Raw genomic sequence first — 22,407 nt, forward strand, 5'->3', positions numbered from 1 at the left:
TCTGAAAAAGGACAATACACTTATTGTCTTAGCTAGTCGTTCATTACATTTTTCGTTGAACTCAAATTTTTTTTGACTGAACTGAAACTGAACTTGAACTTGAACTGAAATTTTTAAGCTTGCACGTTGTGATAATAAGCGCTGTCAGAAACTAGTACACTATGTAGAGAAAAATTGAGAATAAGCTTTTCTTGAAGCCATTTTTTATAATTTTCATAATTTATTTCACATTAACAGTCACTGACCTTTTGAAAACGGAGCATTTAATCGGTCATTGAAGTTGTCGCTTCAACTTTTGGAGTAAATATAGAAGTAATGAGTGTAGGTCTCGTCCATGGATATTATAGGTCACTTCTCTTTTCAGTATTTTTAAGATATCGAAAAAAAGCTTTTTAATTATTGTATTTCCGGTTATTTCATTACAAGTTGTCTAATACTTTTTGTTTTTTATTAAAGGAACCCTATTTTTCATGGTTTTTCAGAAATATTCATAAAATTCTATTGTATAGTAGAAGCCACAGTTAGAATGCAGTGTCGGTAAGATAGGCAATGTATTTCTTACGGGAGAACAGCCAACCACGTTGCCGGTTTGCCCCGAGCGGCGCATCAGGACCGGATTTAAGAATCATACCACTGGAATATACACGCACACACCAATTGCCTACGGTTGTATAAAAGACTACGGTTCAACTAAAGCATTATTCAATCATCGATGTATAAATAACAGCGTTACATTGTCGAACTAAACAATAACATGAAGAAAAATACTAGCTATCTAATTAGCCTTCTTTTGTCCATCTTTGGACATAGGCCTCCCCAAGCCTTTTCCATTCTTCTCTGTATGTCGCTATAGTCATCCACCTAGAGCCCACTTGCTTCTTCTTATAATCTGCCCATCTCATTTGGGGCCTTCCTCTGCTTCGTTTATATTCCCACGGTCTCCAACTTATAAGAATTTTGTTCCATCGGTCTTGTTTTTGTCTTATATTGTGTCCGGCAAATCTCCATTTTAATTTTGCAACTTGTTGTCTAACATTCCTCACTTTTGTTTTCTCTCTTATCCACTCGTTTCTCTTTTTATCCATAAGTCTTATGTGCAACATTTGTCTTTCCATTGCTTCTGTGGGTTTTTATGATTTTGTCCATGTTTGCTTTTGTAAATGTCTACGTTTTTGTAGGCATGGCATGCTAAATGGCATGGGTTTTAAATATGGTAAAAGAGGTCGAGATTCGATAATAATGGAAAGAAAAGATATCATTTCCTGAAGACACAAGTATCTTAGGCAAATAAAAACATTAAAGAAGAAGGATTACGTAAACTATATTTATACCGATGAATCTTGGACTAACGTCGGTGCTTCAGTCAAAAAAGAATGGAGGGACACAACGATGAAGAATTCACGAGATGCCTTCATAAAAGGGCTCTCTACTGGACTGAAAGCTCCAACCCAACGAGGTCTTCAGTTTGTTCTTTTTCATGCTGGAAGCGAAACTGGTTTTGTGGCATAGGCCGAATTAACTTTTTTGGTCAAGAAGGGAACCGCTGATTACTACGGCGAAATGGACGAGGATCTATATGACGAATGGTTTGAGAAGACGTTAATTCCAAACTTGCCAAAAGAAAAAGAAAACGTTGTTGTTTTGGATAACGCGTCAAGTCACTCCCGCAAATTTGATTTCCTGAAAAAATTTTGCAACAAAAGGCAATTAAAGGATTCGCTGATGGAAAAGAACATTTTCTTTGAGGAAGATTCTTTGAGAAAAAATATGGCGTTAAGATTTTGAGACTGCCGCCTTACTATTGCTAGCTGAATCTAATTGAGATGGTGTCGAGTCTAGTGGAAAGGTACGTGACTTCAAACAACGTCGATTTTAAAGAAAAACCTATAGAACGGTTGATAAAAGAAGCTCACCAAAATACCAACGCGTATCTAAAGAGCAGTGCCATAATTATGTGAAAGATGTCAAGAAAGTAGAAGAAAAAATGTTTGCGGTGGACAATTTGAGGAGATGATTTAAGAGGAGATACAGATGATTCAAAGGATAAGGACGATTTAGATATGGATTGCGATTATTATTATTTAACGAGAAATATCTAAGTTATTTTTTTAGCTAATTTCAGTTATGACCTTCTTGTGTATTGTATGAATCTATATTTATTGTGTCGTATAGGGTAAACTACTAGCAGTATGTATATAAGTATATACGTGGTATTAGATATTTTATGTATACAGGCATTTTTTATAGAATTAATTTGTTTTTTTGTTTATTCTCTTCTTTTAGTCAGTTAAATTAATGAGTAAAAATTGTAACGATAAGACTACCAAAGAGAATTGAAATACTATAATAAAAATAATACTTTAATCAACCATGGAAGCTTATCGTCTATCGTCTATCGTCTTGTCTTAAACTAGGAATTAAACCATGAGCTCTTAGCTGATAGCAAATAAAACAATTATTTAACTAGAAATATTTATTTAAAATAAAAAAATAATATTTAAGTAGCAGAAAAAAACCCTGCCAATGCTTTACAATAAATAAATTTGGCGATACTTATGGCATCGATGGGCGATTGTGTGGCCTCCCAATTAGGTGGTTAGGTCCTCCAGAGCATGTTGTTCCATAAATATATAAGGTTTAGATATATCCCATAAAATATCCAATAAAGTGTTTTAATAAATCCAGTAAAATCTTCAATACAGCCAATAAAATCTTGAATATAGACAATAAATTAAAATGCAATAACAGCCTGTGTTAGACAACATCAAAAGGGGTTTAAAAACTTTGCGATTTTACAAAATTAGCAATGAAACAAATAGCAGATGGCAAGGATAAAATGAAATTTAATTTTTATTGAACTTAACCAAATTTTGTTAAGATTCCTACTTAACAAAATTGAAAAACGTGGTTTAAAAGAAGTAAGGTTATCAATATTGAGAATGCTGTCAGAATTATAGAATATAGATTATAGAAGAGGGTGCCAACTACTTTTTGAAGAAAAAATAGTTAAGAAAAGAAACTGAAGGTAAAGGAATTAATAAATTAATAAAGAAATTAAAATAAAATAATTATTTAAATATAAATTAATAAAGATGTGACGTTTATAACGTTACAAAATTTTGAAACGAAGCCCGTACGGTCCTGATTTCTCAGTCAATCGCCAAACTACAACACACCTACCACTGTGCCGACATGAACGGTGGCTTTTATTATAGTTGTATTCAGATATATATCTTCTATGTAGTCGTCGTAGAGTTGGAACCTAGTTTTCGGAAATACAATGAACCTAGTTTTCGGTAGTAGTAAAAAAATTCATTATAGATCTACGAAACTCTCTTTTGTTGCATTCTTCCCACTTAGATTTTAAAGCTCACCCATTTCTTTTTTATTTGGAGTAATAAATGATGATGCCGTACCTTCCTTGATGAACTTAATTTACCTCAAAATTGTTTTATGGTGGTTAAAGCTATACCTGTTACTGTTGCAACGCGTTTCTAGTTGCATTAAATGCATAACATTTGCCTGGACAAAAGTCTTCGATTGAAATGTTGATAAATATTTCATTTCACATCAATGTCACTGTTCTTCAAAAAAACTGTCACAGACTTTACCGACCCAAGTTAACAGGTCGAGTTGTTTACCTCTACTAATATATTTCCGGTAATTTTACTGTGCATCAAGTGGGTGTGGCGATTGCAAGATTTTGAAGATGGATCCTAGATTTGACAAGAAATACACGAAAAACTGTTTAAGGCTGAGGCATAAATAAATTTAAAAAAGCATTTTGATATCATTTAAATAATATTTTATATCAGCTACGAGTACTAGCATACTATGATTAAATATATTTTTTAGGTGATAATACGATAGAATATTTTTTAACAAACTGCAAATTTAGCATCGAAAAAACCAAACAGAATTTAGACATGTATTATACAATTCCAAACTTATTGCCAGAAATGTATGAAAATAAGCATCCTTGTCGAGATAATATGACAGCAGTAAAGGAAGTTGCGTAAGTGTGTTTTTTCTTTACTTTCATTAATAAAAATGTTATTATTTATGTATGGAACTAAATGTTGAACAGTTTAAAAAAAAGATGTACGAATGTATTGGCGAAAATTAGAGTGCTTAGATCGATGAGCGGAGTGTTAAAAAGGAAAAAATTAGGATTAAGTAGATTAGGGGTAGTCTATAGGTAGCACCAATAGATGCCAAAATGGGAGACCAAAGGTTAAGATTGAGAAGTAGGAGAAGAAGATCAAAGAAGACCTGGGAAATCGCTTGGACAGGACATGTCGATAAAGGGGATCAATATTGGTATGATCCAAAATACACCGTATAAAGGCAAGGAGAATAATGATGATAATAATGTGGACTCTACATTACATATTTGTTGTTTTTGTCTATATTATATTTTTTGAGTTGTTTTACCATATATTTTTTTATATACTGTGAACCGTACAAGTAAGGGAAAGTGGAGGAATGGTGCTCTGCGGGTGCACTGCATTGTATTTAAAATTCCGTGAAAGATTTTACAAACCTAATCCATCCTACTCCTTTTGACCGATCTCGTAAACGGCTGACGCCATCTTAAGTCGACCGTCGTTGCACATGGACTAAGCAAGATCTGATTATTAAAAATTGCAAGAATTCTTCCAGTTTTTTTGCATAAAAAATTAAGGCGGTAAGTACGTAAGCTTTCTTTAGTTGCTATGAATTTATTATTGATTTAAAACATGCTATTTTCCGTATTTTGGTGCATCTGTTGATTCATATCGTTAAGTACTTTGCTGTTTGTGATGACGTTTGGTATTTAAGTAGCATAAGGGGCAATAGTGCTGGGAAATAGTGCATAAGTATGCGCAAGATTCTCTGCTAAAAATTACCATTTTTATTTCCAAATGCCATGAAACTGTAATAGATAATCTACGATTCTTACATATTTTCTTACAAGATTTACAAAATGATCTATATGTAATTAGAAATGACGGCAAAAAATAACGGAAACAGGAAGAGCTTTCAACATTCCTGAATCGGCTTTAACAGGTCTGACAGCTGTATTTTCTGATAAAGTAGAAAAATAATTAAGAAAGTATGTGTTAACGCTTGCTAAATTATTTTGTGGCTTAAAGATTATTATTGAAAAAGATGGCGGCGTGTGATACAACCATGTTAACGATTGAATTAAATAAATTAAAGAAAAATGAACTAATCGACATAATTGTGACGTTAAAAGTACCAGTGAATGTTGCAAATCCACAAGTGATTGCCTACATAAATAAAATTGGTGAATTTATAAACAGCAAGAGCGACAATAAATTTTATGATTTGGTAGATAGGTAACATAACCTGTTCTCACTGTGACAAATTATCAGACAGGACCATTACCATTAAAAAGGAATTTGGCGCTGTAAGTAAACTTACATCTAGAAAAAAGGTGCCAAGAATAAGAAGATCTAATTTTTCTCGTAAAACAATTAAAAGAGAATTCAGATTTGCCAAAGATACATATAACGCCATCTACTAGTACTATTACGAACTTCAAAACACATTATAAGACCAATTTAAATATTGCCGAAAAAAAGAAAGAAGTACACAAACAAAACTTTATGGGCAGAGCAGCAAAAAGTGAACTGGTAATTACTCAGAAAAAGCCTGACGTAAATAAACAAGGGAATTCCCAAACAATAACAAAAACAGATGTTTCGAAAGGACTGCTTTTTGAACAAAACAGATTAAAAATGGATCAGTTTATTAATTTAGTACAGGACGAAAAACCGACTAACGATGAAATACATATAAATGAGGCGAAAAATGATCAAGAATGGAAAACAATTAGGCCTAGGCGACATTAGTTTAACGGACGAAGAAAAATTATAGTAGGTAGCAATAGAGATAGCGATGAGGTTAAGGGTGTTCCAAACATTTCAACTCTACATGTTACAAGAATTAATAAAGAAACTACAACTGACCCTCTAACCGAGTTAATTAAAGTTAATTTTCCTGAAGCAACATGTGAAATGATTCAATCAAAACATACAACAATTTACTCATCGTTCAAAGTAAATATATGTTCAGGGAACTTCAAACCAGGCCATGAAGCCATGAAGCCATGAGGCCAAAGTTTGGCCGCACGGAGCTGTTGTAAGTCGTTTTTTTACCGCAAGAAAAAACAGACAGAGGAAGCTTAGTTTTTGATCCAGATATTACATTATTAAATATCCCAAGCGTTAGTCAGAAAACTGGTTTTAAATTGGATAAGTTAGAAGTATTCAATTCTCCTAATTTTGACACAGTTGGTAAAAATGCTTCAACTTTCAATCAAAAAGTTTTGGCTTACTTCATCAAAATATACAATGTATATCAACAAGCATTGAAAAACTAGAGTTCTTCCTGCAGTGCGAAGGTCTACATAATATATGTATCTGTTTAACTGAGCACTGGAAATCTAAAGAACAACTAGAACGACACCATATAAATAAATTTTCTCTGGCTTCATCTTTCTGCCGTGACCAAGGGGAACATGGAGGGTCTTCAATTCATGTGAAAGAGGGTGTGGTTTGGAAGGAACGTTCTAATATATGTTCTCAATCTGAGAAATATTATTTTGAAGTTAGTGCTGTTGAAATAGACTATTGCCTTTTTAATTGTGTTGTGTTGTGTATTTATCTGCCTGGACGTGGCTCTATTGATGTTTTTATGTCAAAACTGGATCTAATACTTGATGTACTAGTCTCCGAAGGTAAGGCTATAAGAGTTGATTTTATTATAGATTTCAAATTAAATGCACTAAGTAGTAAGCAGAACTTGGTGAATGTTTTAGATTCTTATGGCTTAATCGTAACTGTGAATGATTATACAAGAGTAACTGCAACTAGTAAAACTCAAATTGATTATATTGCTACAAATATAAATCACCCACAAAAAACAATGGTTGTGGAAGGTTTTATCTCTGATCATCGTGCGCCATTGTTCCAATGTAGCATTAACACAGACAATGATGCCTATAGTGAAAGGAAAATAAATCGTTTTGTTCAAACCCTTGAGTCAACAAATTGGTCAGAAGTATTTAATACAATTCCTGCTGAGGATAAATCGAATAGAAGACAAAAAGTAAAGATAACATCTAATGAACTTGTAAACGAATCAAACACATTGGATATCCATTATGGTAATCCTTAGGGTAGTGTATTCGGTCCTCTACTTTTTATAGTATTTATTATTGATATAGCTTTGGTAACTAATTCACTGACTGGGGTTAACATTCTAGGATGATACTAACATTCTAGTCACAGGAACGTCTGATCAAAATTAGCAAAATAAAACTACACAGATACTATCCACCATCAACAGTTATTTCTTACCCAACAAATTAGTTTTGAATTAAGAGAAATCAAAGTATATGATTTTCACGTCAAATAATTTATTAAACCATCAAGCCACTATAGAAGCAGCAATAGATAAAACAGACTGCACGAAGTTGCTGGGGGTACTTCTAGACAGTAATTTTAAATGGTCAAACTACATTTCTAATTTGAAATGCAGATTAAGTAGCGCATGTTATGCATTGAGAATTCTTTCACGTCTCTTTCATACATCAATATTAAAAACAGTATACTTTGCCCATTTTTACTCAATAGCCAAATATGGCATTGAAGTCTGGGGCTGTACCTCTGAATTAGAGCAGATATTCGTACTTCAGAAAAGAGCTATTAGGATAATGTATAAAATGAAATTTAGAGATTCTTGTAGAGGCATCTTTAGACAAAACAATATTCTTTCAATTCCTGGTCTGTATATATTTTCGTGTATAATGTATTTACATAGCAAAATTTATGAATTTAATAAATTTCAATTCAGAGACAATCACTTTATGCTTCCACAACATCGTTCTGTTTTGTTGGAAGGTAGCACACATTATGCAGCCATAAGTTTCTTTAACAAATTACCAATAGATATACGAATGAATTTACATCAGCCAAACTTTCGGAGGTGTGTACATCAATACATTTGTGAGCTAGAGCCATATTCTAAAGATAAATTTTAAGTCTGTTTTATCGTGTTTATTAATTTATATACTTTTAAGATGTATGTTTGTAACTTTGACTTGTCTCATACATGTACTTTGTGCAATGTCGCATGTGATCAATAAATTTGACTTGACTTGACTTGACTTAAACATCTAAAGAACTTTGACGATTGGTATTCAGGTATGCTAAAGAAAATAATATCTTCAATAATTCTAATAAAGAGGTTAGCCGGCAAAGATTGGCTTTATGGGTTAATAAAAAGGAATCCTGATGTAGCATTAAGACAACCAGAAGGAACAAGTTTAAAGAGTATTGGTGCTTAATCAGAAAGTCAACAACGATATTTTGTTCTAATATCAAATTACTTAAGGACAATTTTAAGTTTGAGCGAAATAGAATTTTTAACATAGATGAAACTGGCATTACAACAGTCCAAAAAAATGTCTAAAGGTTTATGGACCTAAAGGAGCCAAAAACGTAGGATCTGCTGTATCTGCCGAACGTAGAAAAACTATCACAATCGTTTTCTGCGTGAGTACTACAGGAAATTATATTTCTCCCGTGATGATCTATCCTCGAGAAAAAAAAATGTCTCTTACACTTAAAAGAATAGACCTTTTGGTGCTTGATACAAATGTTGAATTAAACTGTGTTTATTTCTTAAAGTTTGCATCACCCTGTGGAATATTCTAGCATTTATAAAATATTAAAATTAAAATCTAACTATAGCCTCATATTTTCTCAACATTCTGTTTTTTGATTTATTCGCTTATGTTGTATAATACAAAAGTTAGGTAGTTTAACAACTAGCCATGTTTTTCATCAATACAGACGATTTAACTCACCAGCAAAATTAACCCCACCACCTTTATTATTGTTTTGTTTACATTACCTGTGACAGTTTGTTTCCTAAATTTGTGTTATCGAAGGATTTTTGACATATAGTCGTTGTACGATATTGTTGCAAATCTGTTTCCGTGCTAATAACAATTCTTGAACAATTTGTAATTAAAATTAAATTTGTAATTAAAATTGTAATTTTATATCATTGTGAGCGAATATTGTTTAAGTTGAAATTTTAGTGCTTATTTATTGTTTGTGATTTTAAAAATGCCACTGGTTCCAACTGATGATGCTAGGGCAGTGGCTTTAGTTGATGCTGGTTACAGTCAACCTCATATCGTTGGTATACTCGATGTACTGAGAACTACGGTAAAAGATGCCATCAGACGATTTCGAGAGAAAGGATCGTACAAGCGCAGGCCAGGTCAAGGCCGAAAATGATGTATTTCAGTTCGGGATGACCGCTTCATTGTCACTAAAGTATTGAGAAATCGCTTTTGCACCGCTTCTGAAGATCGTAGGTCTCTTCTTGAGGTAAGAAATGTTAGTGTGAGTAGACAAACAATTAGAAGAAGACTGTCAAAAATAAACTTGAGGGCTTTTCGTCCAGCTCGCGCACTACAACTGCTCCCATAACACCGTAGAGCTAGACTTCATTTTATGCGAGAATATGCTAACTGGACTATGGCGTAATGAAAGAATATACTGTTTTCAGATGAGAGCAGAATAGCCCTAAAAAGTCCAGATGGACGCCAACGTGTCTATAGGCGTCAAAATGAAAGGTTTGCTGCATGCGCTATAACCTAAACAGTGGCTTACCGAGGAGGGTAAAAATCGTTTGGGGAGGTATTTCTTACGAAGCGAGTACTGATCTTGTTGTGTTCGGTAGAGATAGTGTGAATGCAAGAAGTTCTCCAAGACCATGTCATGGTGATAACTTCAGACTAATGCAAGACAATACACGTTGCCATACAGCAAAATATACATATGAGTACATTAATGAGATCGGGATTCAAGTTCTACCATGGCCAGCACACAGTCCTGATATTAACCCAATTGAGCATATCTGGGACAACCTCAAAAAACAGGTAAGAGCAAGAGTACTAGCTCCTGCATCATTTGAAAAGCTGAAGACAGCTGCGGTAGAGGAGTGGCACAATATCCCCCAATCTGATATCCAGGATATTATAAATGGATTGCCAAACTAGCTCCAAGAAGTTCTAAGGGTTAGAGGCGGCAACACCCATTATTGATAACTATTTTTTTTTCCAATTAGACTTTGATTTCCAAAATATTGTTAATTTGAATTTTCTTCGAAGATTTTTTACTTTAACAAATGACTTTTTTCAAAAAAAATATTTTTTCTCTTCCGCGGAGATAAAAATTGATAAAAAACATGTCTAGTTGTTAAAGCTCTTAACTTTTGTATTGTCCAACATAAGCAAATCAACCAAAAAACAAAATGTTGAGAAAGTATGAGGCTATAGTTACAATTTAATTTCAGTATTCTACAAATGCTAGAATATTCCACAGGGTGATGCAAACTTTAAGAAAACAACACAGTTTAATTTGTACACCCGGTATACAATGAAAATTTACCTGTTTAGCAACAGTATTATTATAAAGATATTGTCAAGGAATAAGGCTATAACATATTAAAAAAATCACTTAAATCGGACAACACGTTTAGGAGATATAAGAAATCAAAAATTACCCATTTTTAAGGTGGCCGGTTAATTTTGGCCCAGAGTGTATTACAAATGTTCAGAATTCTAAATCTAAGGTTAATTCTTTTTTTTTTTTTGTTTTTGCTAACAGCGAAAACTGTTACACCAGAAATTAAAAGATAATCTCGTAATAAACAACAATCGGAAATTCTTACAAACACACCAATGAAGACAAAATTGGAGAAAAACCGCGATTTAGGGACGAGAATCTCAAGAGAAAGGAGAAAGCAGCAAGAAAGGCAACTGTTTGAAGAAATTTTGATAAAGACTCGCCAGACAGAAAACAACTTAAAGGCAAACAAACAAAAAGAGAGTACAGATAGAGCTAACACCTGAGTCGTCTGATGTAACAGACAGTAATTTGTCAGATATTATCGATTAAGACGAATTAGATAATGTTAAATTAAGCTTAATTCTATCACCATTAGAAAAATCAACTGTAGCTAAAGAAACATGTCTTTGTGGAGAAAGAGAAAAAAGAAAGACATATGGTATAGATGTGTGTTCTGTAGGTCGTGGAATCGCACAGAATTTACAGATGTAAATATACCAGAAAATTAAATGCGACTTTTTGTTGTAAAAAATATTCCATACGCTTCTTAAACTCTTAAGTGGAGCATAGAGCTTCAGTGAAAACGCGCCATCGGTTTCTATTTTGCTCTAAGGCCTTCACCTCATTCCAAGACTTTCCTTGACCTCTTATCTCATCCATAATGGATCTTCTCCAAGTTTGTGTCTTAGAGTGGAATCCCTGTGGGATTCCAATAAGGCAATATTTGCAATACTGGAATTATTTTTTCTGAGTGTGTGACCAATCCAACCCCATTTTCTGGACTTTATTTGATGTTCTACCCTTTTTTGTTCGGTCAGATATAGTAGATCTTAGTTTATGATGATGTTAGGCCATAAAATAAGAACAGATATGACATTTGACTAGAATATGCGGATCTTTGTCCTTGTAGTATACTCGCCAGATCTCCAAACAGGGTTGAGCATGTTGAATGCTTGTTAAGCTCATACGAAGATCGTCCTCTGTACTCCGATTTCCGTTATGACACTTTCAAGATACGTAAAGTTTTCCACATTTTCAATCTGCATGTTGTTGATAGTATATAGCGTGTTGTTTCTTGCATTTACCCTCATGGATATTGGCTTCAGTGGAAAGTGTTTCCAATTGATCAGCCACATCTTGGAAACTTTGTCCTAACAGGCAGATATCGTCGGCGTATTCCAGATCGCTTAGGCGTGTAGTTAACGTCCATTGTATTCCTCTTGTGTCGGAGTCTAGTTTGGAGAGAACATAGTCTACTGCTATGTTAAAAAGAAACGGAGAAAGCACGCATCCTTGTCTGACTCGAGTAAGTATGTCAAATTCGTCGCTGTTGATTCCATTGTGTCTCACGCTGCATTTCGCCACAGTGTACAGTGACTTTATAATGGAAATTATTTTATGCGGGATGTTTCTTAGCTCTAAAATTTTCCATAAAGCAGCATGAGATAAGCTGCTCTTTAACTGTCATTTACGTATACCATACAATTAATATATTTTCTTAACATTATTATACTTTTGACAATTTTGTTAATATTTTTATTCCATTGATTTTATATAAATATCTAAATATAAGGTTGAATGCTCGAATAAATGAACTTTGATCAGATAAAAGGCATATATCGAGCACAGTTTAATTAAATCTTGCCCAAGTACTTTCGATCCCTAGATCATCTTCAGGGGCATTTCGTCAATTGTGGCCTATCCGGCAAGAACAAGATGTCATAAACATATAAATGTACATTACACTACAATACAAATGGACAAACAAACACTTTAAAATAATTTAAGGAAGGCTACATTACTTGAAGAAGCCGGAGACAGAATGGCTCCTGAGGAGCCATTCTGTCCTCAGGAGGCTCAGGAGTCTCAGGAGTCCTCAGGAGGCTCCTGAGGAGGGCTCCTCAGGAGCCATTCTGTCTCCGGCTTCTTCAAGTAATGTAGCCTTCCTTAAATTATTTTAAAGTGTTTGTCCATTTGTATTGTAGTGTAATGTACATTTATATGTTTATGACATCTTGTTCTTGCCGGATAGGCCACAATTGACGAAATGCCCCTGAAGATGATCTAGGGATCGAAAGTACTTGGGCAAGATTTAATTAAACTGTGCTCGATATATGCCTTTTATCTGATCAAAGTTCATATAAATATCTGTTTTTTTTACTATTAATTTGGTGCGCACCATTTCCTAATCCGTGGGCATGATTACCCTTATGGGAATCATGCATAAAGGTATTTCTTTATTTTTTTAATTATTACGCTTTTGCACTTTGTATTTTTTTAAATCTTTTAAATATACAAAGTAGAATAATTAGAGCTTACTGTAATGTACTGGTAGTTACGATATATTTAAAGAATTTACAACAGAAGCGTTTTCTGTTGCAAGAAAGTGCACAGCATTCCCCCACTTGCCCTTGCAGCTTTATAAGTTTGTTATTTTATTGTACCAAAACAATCTTAAGTTTCTTTAATAGAAACTAACTTAATTATATTTTTATTTTGCAGATATATGATACCTTTGCCACGTTTAACCGAAGATTTACACAGAATAACAGTGGTAAAATTTAAGGATAGTGATCCTGATTTATTCGTTCCTGTAAACTATTCCTCGTTTCTCTTTAGGAATATATTTGAAATTAAAAATCGAGAAGATCTGACATTGGGTGAAATATTCGTAATTGATTTTAAATATTTTAAGTTTGGTCACGTTATTAAAATATCACCGTTGTTTGCAAAAAACTGTGCATTTATTTTAGAAGTAAGTTATTTTATTATCTATATTAAGTTTCTTTTTATTTATTGAAGGTAAATTTATAATCTACTCCTTAAATTATATAAAGCAAGATGTAAAAAAATAGCTACTAGTAGTCCAGTCGTCAGAGATTTGATCTCTAAAAACGAGACAAACAAGCTAAATTTTTTAGAGGGGCATACGGAAAACAATCGATTACGCAAAAACCTATAGGCTGTTAAAAAATGTTTTAAACAAGAAATGTAGCTAAGATAATTTTGAACAAAAACATTAATTAGCACTTTTCGTGTAGTATGAACCGTTCTCTTAGAAACAACGCGTGAAGCGACTTAAGGGTTGTCATTCCCAAAAGTACTTTTAAAAAGACCCTTTTAAAAGTACAACTAATGTACTCATTCCCAAAAGTACTTTTTAAAAGACCCTTTTAAAGGTACAACTAACAGAGTAACAGCACTTTATTTAATTAAATTACAACTGACTTTAAAATAAAAATTTACAGTATTTACAGGAAATTATATACGATCTGATAACGACCTGTCTGCAATATATGTCGAAACTGCTGATCGGCTAGACTATTGAATTGCAATACGGCTGACAATCGGGGTTAATGTATCGTAATTTCTCCATCCCCTGAGGAAGTTCTGTGAGGGATGAACAAAACTCTGTGTACTGTTTCTGAGGACTCTTGGCTTTGGTCAGGGATATCTTCTGCAGTGATTGGATCCTTCTCATCTTTTTTTTTTCAGTTTGTATAGCTTGAGAAAACCAAAAATTAAAAGGATTGCTACTAAAATATATATTGGTGGTGTCTACATGAAGCTGTAGTCCATTTGTGTTGGGAGGATGTACTGGAACCTTTGTTCTTTCTGTTTCTTGTGTAGTTCGTTTAAAAGAATTCTGTCCAATTTTGGAGGTTTGACTATTAGGTGTTTCTTTGAAATAGTGGTAGTCTTGACTTTTGGAAATTTTAGTGGTTCTTCTTTAATTGTTGTTTTGGAATTAGTGTAAACTTCATTATTGGTTCGTAGTTCACATCCTACGTTACATTCGTAGTTCACATAGTTAAAATCAAGCAGGTTTTAGAGCAGGATATGGCACGAATGATCATTTACAAGTAATTAAGAACTTAATAGAAAAGAGTGTTGAATATAACAAGCCATTAGTCATGATATTTGTTGACTACGAAAAAGCTTTCGACACAATAAGTCATCAAAAGATGTTAAAAGCCTTAACAGAGAGCCGTATAGATCATCGCTATATAAACATGATAAAATACATCTATCAAAATGGGACAGCAAGTGTGAAACTGGCAGATAGAAATACCAACGTATTTAAAATAAAACGGGGAGTGCGACAGGGAGACACAATTTCGCCAAAATTGTTTACAACATTATTAGAGCATATGTTTCAGAACGCAAATCTGAGTGAAAAAGAAATTAATGTCAATGGAGAAATGCTTAGTCATTTGAGGTTTGCTGACGATATTGTCCTTTTTGCTGACAGAATCGATGATGCAGTATCGCAACTGGAGAAACTATACCTAGCCTTTCTACAAGTAGGATTAAAAATCAACCACACAAAAACACAAATCATGACAAATCTTATGTTAAGCGAAAAGATTTTAGTAAATGCCATGCATATTGAAGAAACCACCTCATATAAGTACTTAGGACATGAGATAAGCATAGGAAGAGATAATCAAACGTGCGAACTAAGTCGCCGCATAGGACTCACTTGGGTGGCATTCGGCAAGCTAAGCTGTGTTTTTAAATCAGAACTGCCTATGTGTCTTAAAAGAAAAGTCTTTAATCAGTGCGTGTTGCCAGTACTTACATATGGTGCAGAGACATTAACACTAACCAAGAAAGTAAGAAATAAAATTTATGTTACCCAAAGAGCCATGGAACGATCGATGTTAGGCATTTCTCGTAGGGATCGGATCACGAACAAGGAAATAAGACGGAGAACAGGAGTGACAGATGCCATAGAAAGAATTATGACCCTTAAGTGGAACTGGGTGGGGCACATAGCTAGAATGTCGGATAACAGATGGACACAGCGAATAATACAGTGGAGACCGAGACAAGAAGCACATCGAAGTAGAGGTCGTCCACCAACAAGATGGTCTGATGACATAAAACGGATCGACAAAAATTGGATGCAAACAGCACAAAACAGAAATACATGGAAAAGACTGAGGGAGACCTATATCCAGCAGTGGATAGATCCGGGTTAAGTGATGATGATGATGAGTTCACATCCTGGCGGTAACTCAATTAGATAGCTCCCTTCGAGTACTTCTATTTCAGTGGTGGTGCAATAGTTAGATACTTTCGTAGCCTTTGGAAAAATAGCAATGTATTGTGCATCCGATACTGTTTGGATGATCGTTGTAGTGACAGTGACAGGAATACTTTGGCATTAGGCAGCATTATTGATTAACTAGAGAATTTGGATGATGCAGTCATTAGTCTGGTCATTCTCTTGTGGAAATTTCTCAGGACAGATGAATGATTTGGATCGGACTCTTTTGCATAGTAGATCCATATATTAAAAAAGGTCCGAGTTGTGAACTAAGTATGGACCAGGTGGAATCATTATTGGGTGATTATTAGTTGGAAGTGACTATAAATATAAGTATGTGAACGACTTGGAATGAAAGATAGGAAAATGTAAAATAAAAACAAGGGTGTGATTCGTGTAATAACCACCAATGTCTATGATTTCATAGTATTTGGTTAAATCTTCTTCTGGAATATAAGGCATCAAGCATCTTTTGTAAAGTCCATTTTATTTCTTCAGGTTTGATGATACCGTTGTGTGAAGTTTTGATTCTTGCAAATGTAATTGTTGTTTGTAGATCATCCAGTATTTGTATAATTGTTTGTAAATTTAGATTTATCTGGCCAAGAATATTTCGAACTTGCATATAATCATTAAAATCGAAAACCAATTGGTTCATCTCTAAGTTAATTTTGTTGGCCTCTTCAGCTATGATTTCTTGAATGTGTGTGTAAGTAATGAAACTGTTTGGTTCAAATTTGTCAATATTCTCTTATTGAGACTGAGTGGGATATTGATGTCGGTAATAATATTCTGTTGGTTATTTTCAAGTGATTTAATGGAAGCGTTGTATCTTTCAGCATATTTTTAATCTAGATTACCAGAAATAGAATTTATTACACCTCTAAATCCATTTATAAGTCCTCTTTTGCTTCTGGATATTGGATATATTGTGTCTAGTTTCTCTTTTGCTGTTTGGAGAAGGTACTGTACAGTTTTATTAATATTTTGTAGGCTGTCAAAATATGGTTGACTAAGTTTATTTTCTATTGCTCTGTTGTTAGTAATATACTGAGGATAATATTCTATGGATTCAATCTCTTCAGCGATGGGTTCTAGACGAAAATAGTGGATAAAATCATGAGTGCTGGTCTCTATCCTCGCTTGTCCAAGTTTAACTGGGAGGATTTACGGATTGTCCTTCAGGTTTTGAATTTGAACTTGTTGGGCTGCTACTAAGTTACATCTGTAAAGCTGTTTTAGCGTTAATCTTTGGCTCATGTTTTTCTTTTTATATATCGACGTATCTTGTGTATCTATTGTTACAGGATTGATATTTTTCACAATGCGGGAAGGAAATCTTGGAAGAAGTTTGTTTCTTTTTACTGTTTTTCTAGTGTAAACTTTTGTGATGGGTTATTGGTGTTTGCCTTTTTTCATTTATTTTCTCAAAATTTTTCTATTTGGTTTCTTGTAGCTTTTTGTTTATTTCACTGTAGATTTCTTTTGTCTTTAATCTGTGGCTCTGTGTATAGGTATTTATTAGGGTTCTATTAATATTGACGTCAAATGGATCTTGAGTATCGATATTGCCATTGGGAATTTCGATTGGCTTTAGTTGATGAATGAATGGAGTTGTTATTTCCTAAAATATCATATAACATATGTTCTTTAATACTCAGAGTCTTCCTTTTTCTCTAATTATTCGTAGGTGTTCCAAAATTGTAGAGTAAAAATGTTTTAGCATTCCGTTCGATTGTGAATTATCTGGTGTTGTGTACTGAATCGAATTTTTGTGTGTATCGACGAATTCCTAAACAAAGCCGTTTTTGAATTCGGTTCCACTATCTGCGATTATCATGTGTGGCAGTCCATGGTGGGTTATAAAGAGGATAAAGGAATTAAGCACATTTATTGCGATGGATTCTTTTATGGGATATGCTTGGCCATATTTTGAGAATGCATCAATTATTATAAGAAATTTTTGTCCCTTAGCTTGGAATGTGTCCATATGAATGATTTCTAATGGTTTTGTTGGAGTTGGTGTTACCATAAATACTACGATGTAAAATCGAAATTGATGGGAAAATAATAAAACAGGAAGCAAGGTTTAGATATCTGGAAATAGATATAACTAGTTACGAAGATGTTGAAGAAGAAGTACGACAACAACGCTTAAAAGCAAGTTAAGTGGTGGAATCTCTTAATCACAAAATATGGAAGAACAAACACCTAACACAAGACACAAAAACAAGAATCTATAAAGCAGCAATTAGACCTATATTAACATACACGACGGAGACAAGACCTAACACATCTGAAACGAAACGACCACTAGAAACGTCAGAGATGAAAATACTTCGACGAATATTAGGGAAAAATTTGTTTGATAGGAATAGAAGCGAAAACATAAGAAGAGCATGCAATATAGAAGACAGAAATGGATGGGTGAGAAAACGTAAACAGGAGTGGAATGAACATATTAGTCGAATGGCAAAGGATATGATAGTACCAATAGCACGAGATAAATCACCAAATGGACGAAGAAGTATTGGCAGACCAAGAAAAAGTTGGCGATAATTTAAACAATTTAGGGGGCTAATGTTGAAAAAGAAACAGGCTTTAAAGCTTACATATAAGAAGGAAGAAGAAGAATCTCAAGAACTATCTAATACAATAATAAAATTTTAAATAGGCGTAAAGCTTCACAAAATGTTCAAAATGACCTCCCTAAAACATGACACAATATTCAACTCTTAGCCTCATTGGTTGTCGTATTCGTGGAAATATTCTTGGCGTATTTCTTATTTACTACTAGAGCTTTGAAGTGTCCATTTTTCAAAATCATGGATTTCGAAATATGTACCATCCCACACATTCAATATACGGCGTCTGCATCTCAATAATCATAAATATGATATCGGACTGTCATTTCTTAATGTGTTACTGTCAAAAAAATGGGTAGAATATCCATGTGGATATCCCGGTGAAGTATCCCGGTATACATCTGCTAATGTGTTTGTTATACATTTTTCTTCATTAAGTAGAATGAGAGCTACTTCTTTTAATTTTCTCTTTTTCATGTCTGTTTGTTAATGCATCGATGAATATCAATGCATCTTTTCATTGTATTATCCCATGTTTGCACATCTGTAATTATAATATTTAACCTAAATATGCCACAAAAAAATAATTTGAGAACCTTTCTAATATAATACATATAATAAATATTTTTTTTTATTACAGAAAGTTTGGTCTAATAGATTAAGAGAATTGCATTTTATCAATGCTCCCGTATACATAGATAGGATCATGGCTCTAGTTAAAGCGTTCTTCAGTAAAAAACTACAAGAAAGGGTAAGCAATTCAAATTATATTTTTCTTATACTTTAATTAAGTATTAGTTATTAATTAGTTACTAATAAGTCTAATTAATTTTAGGTGTACATACATTCAGATATGGAGGAACTATTTAAAATGGTCCCAAGGGAACTGCTGCCATCTGATTATGGCGGACAGGAACCTTCTTTAGATGAATTTCAAAGTAAGTGAAAGAAGAAACCTTGTTTAGATGAATTCCAAAGTTACCATACGCTAATATCAATATTTTGAGGTTTTATTGTAACAATTTTATTTCCTTATTAGGTGCTAAAAGGGTGACTGAACAATTATTGGGCTTGGAGATAGAGTAAGCAAATAAATTAAAACGTTTGCGAATGGCTACTCGTGTTTTGGTTGGTGAGCAAGGACAAGAATTTCTTTTTTGGAGATAACTGAAAGAACGAACTACGAACAAGAAATCAAAAAATACTTACATATATGTCCTGGGAAAATACTAAACACGAAGATTTCTAAACTATTTAAAATTAGGACGCCGTTTTAAAAAATTCTTCTGCTCCTTAGAATGAAAGCTATCTTTTCTTTCCTAACATTTGAATAAAAAACATTGTCACACAAACTTCAAACAATCAAAACCTGGCCTTTGGAAGACACTAAATAAATCGAGGCTGGACAAATCTTGGGAGAAATAAAATTAAATACCAAAACTGTACTTTAGGTTAGCCTGGATGATAACAATATGTGATTTTTCAAACTCAGCTGCCTATTTTCCACTTAAAACCATATCAGCTTTCTTAGCTCTCAGGATGCTGTTATCAAATCTCTTGTCACAGGATACTGCTTACAACAGAATGGTGATTAACTCACTTTACTGGCATATTAATAGGCAATATATTAAGTTCAAATCACCTTCTTCTCACCAAAACTCATGGACTAAGGGAAAATTTTGCTGGTTTTTAAAACTCTACTAAAAACTATGTTCACCCAGACCTTGAATTATTCTCCTCCACCGCCAATTCTCTCCTTGACTCCTTGTATCAAGTTCGTACTATTTTGTATCAGATTTTACTCGCAGCCAACCGGATCTCTCTTCTGCAATGCCTTGGATTCTGCTGGGTCTTCAAATTTATGTGGAATTTTATTTAAAATTAAAACGCAATTAAGGCGAGGTCAAATTCGACAATTACGCCGTTAATATTAGTTTCCAGATAATTCGGCAAAAACATTTTTAAATAAACAATTTCATGTCGTTGTCACGCATCAGCCAGGGGCGTATCAAATAATTTTTTTATATATTTAATATTCGATACTTGAAAAAAATTATGCTAAAATATTACAAAACTTAAAATACTTTCATAACAAAATTTGGTCTAGAACTAAAGAATAATAATCATACCCTCTTGTAAGTATTTTTTATGATAATTTAAAAACCAACTGCCAAACAGATTTTACGTCGACGATGTAACCAACAATGAGTTCGTTTACTTAATAAAAGCACAGTTTATTGCTTAAAAGAGTTTCAATTCTTTTCAAGCAATATATATATATATATATATATATATATATATATATATATATATATATATATATATATATATATATATATATATATATCCATATTCCTATCTTCGCAGTCGTTTGTTGTTAAATTTCTTTCACTCATAGACTTGTTTACGCCGTGTTGCCATTCTAATCTGGGTCTTCCTCTTTTCCGTCGACCTATCGGTTGCCATTCTATTACTTTTTTGGGGAGTCTTGATGCTGGCATCCGTTGAACATGCCCATACTACCTTAATTGTTTCATCTCTATATCTTGAGTTATATTTCCTTCTATTCCCATACGTTGTTTTATTACATCATTTCTGATTCGGTCTCTTCTGGAAATACCTAAAGATCTTCTCATTGCATCCATCTCTACTGCTTCTATTCGCTTTTTGTTCTTTTCACTAATTCTCCATGTTTCAGCGCCCTAAAGAAGAGTAGTTTTAATCATGGTCTCATATATATTAAATTTCCTTCCTTTCGTTATCTCTTTACTCCACAGTATACCATTGAGACATCCTAAGACTTTCTTTGCTTGAGTGATTCGTTTTTTTATTTCCCGTGTATCAGTTCCTGTATTGTCAAAGGCAACACCCAAGTAGTCATAGCTCTGACAGCTGGAAATATGTTGTCCGTTTTCGAGGTCTATGTTATCTGACTCGTTTCCAATACAAAGATATTTGGTTTTTGTTGTATTGACATTAATTCCCCGGTCGTTATATTCTTCTATCAGTTTTCTTAGCATGTACTGCTTGTCTTCCCTGTCGGTCGCTAGCACTACCTGGTCATCAGCAAACTGGAGTGTATATATACATTCATTGCTAAGCTCTATACCCATCCTATGTACCTTTCTTTTCCATCTTTCCAATGCCGCTGCAACATATATCTTGAATAAGGTTGGTGAGATACAGCATCCCTGTCGCAAGCCTTTTGTAACCAGGAATTCTTCCGTTAGATATTTTCCTGTTTTTATCTGTGCCTTTGAGTTTCTATATAGTTCTTGTACAGCATTTATCAATGTGTGGTTGATGTTAGATCTTTTCAACGTTGTTCACAGTTTTGTTAAGGGGATGTTGTCATATTATGCTTTTTGCAGGTCTACAAAAGTAATATGAGTTTCTAGATTCTTAGCCGATCTTTTTTCTATTATTTGTTTAAGACAAAATACGTTTTCGGTGCACGATCTTCCTGCATGGAACCCGCTTTGTTCTTCCTCTTCATTGTGCTTATATTCTTCCTCGATCATATTTCTCAAAATTCGTCCATACAGTCTGCTCAGGGTGCTGGTTACTGAGATGCCGCTATAATTATTACAATTCCTTTTGTCCCCCTTTTTGTGTATTGAGGACATGTATGCCGTTCTCCATTGTTCTGCTACTGGGTGTCCATTTATACACTGATTAATCACATAAGTTAATATTTCAAATAGTTTATGAGTTCCATTCTTAAGCATTTCAGCATAGATTGCCTCAGGTCCAGCGGATTTACCATTCTTTAGGGTCATTACAGCCTTCCTTACTGTTTCGATGTCTACCCTCGCTTCCTCTCCTTGTATATGTACTGACTGTGTTGGGGAGTTCGCTAGGTATTCTTGTCTTGTCTCTGTCAGCAAGCTTTCATAATGATCTTTCCATTGTCTTGGTTTTAAGGTGTGTATGTATGTATGATCCATACCTCTGTACATTGCTTCCCTCCGATGTATGTATTGATTTCTTGACATTTCTGATCCCATGTTTTATTCTTTTCTTGTTTTATCATTTTTCGTAGTTGTCTATCGGCTTCTTTGTAAGCTTCTTTTTTCTGTTTTACCATATATTCGATTTCTGCGTTCCACCATAT

At 33.8% G+C, this 22,407-nt stretch overlaps 1 protein-coding gene across 3 annotated transcripts in view; it reads left to right on the forward strand.

Moving 5' to 3' along the window:
• The window catches only part of LOC140446884 (alpha-tocopherol transfer protein-like), a 65,468-nt gene that overhangs the window by 38,904 nt on the left and 4,157 nt on the right, over positions 1–22,407 (forward strand). For all 3 annotated transcript variants that reach the window (XM_072539463.1, XM_072539462.1, XM_072539464.1), the window contains exons 3-6: positions 3,856–4,015; positions 13,158–13,410; positions 18,934–19,044; positions 19,129–19,231. In XM_072539463.1, the coding sequence (XP_072395564.1) occupies positions 3,856–4,015; positions 13,158–13,410; positions 18,934–19,044; positions 19,129–19,231 (627 nt within the window). The remainder of the gene's footprint in view (positions 1–3,855; positions 4,016–13,157; positions 13,411–18,933; positions 19,045–19,128; positions 19,232–22,407) is intronic.

Source organism: Diabrotica undecimpunctata, chromosome 7 (assembly GCF_040954645.1).
Source record: "Diabrotica undecimpunctata isolate CICGRU chromosome 7, icDiaUnde3, whole genome shotgun sequence".
Taxonomy (NCBI): Eukaryota; Metazoa; Arthropoda; class Insecta; order Coleoptera; family Chrysomelidae; genus Diabrotica; species Diabrotica undecimpunctata.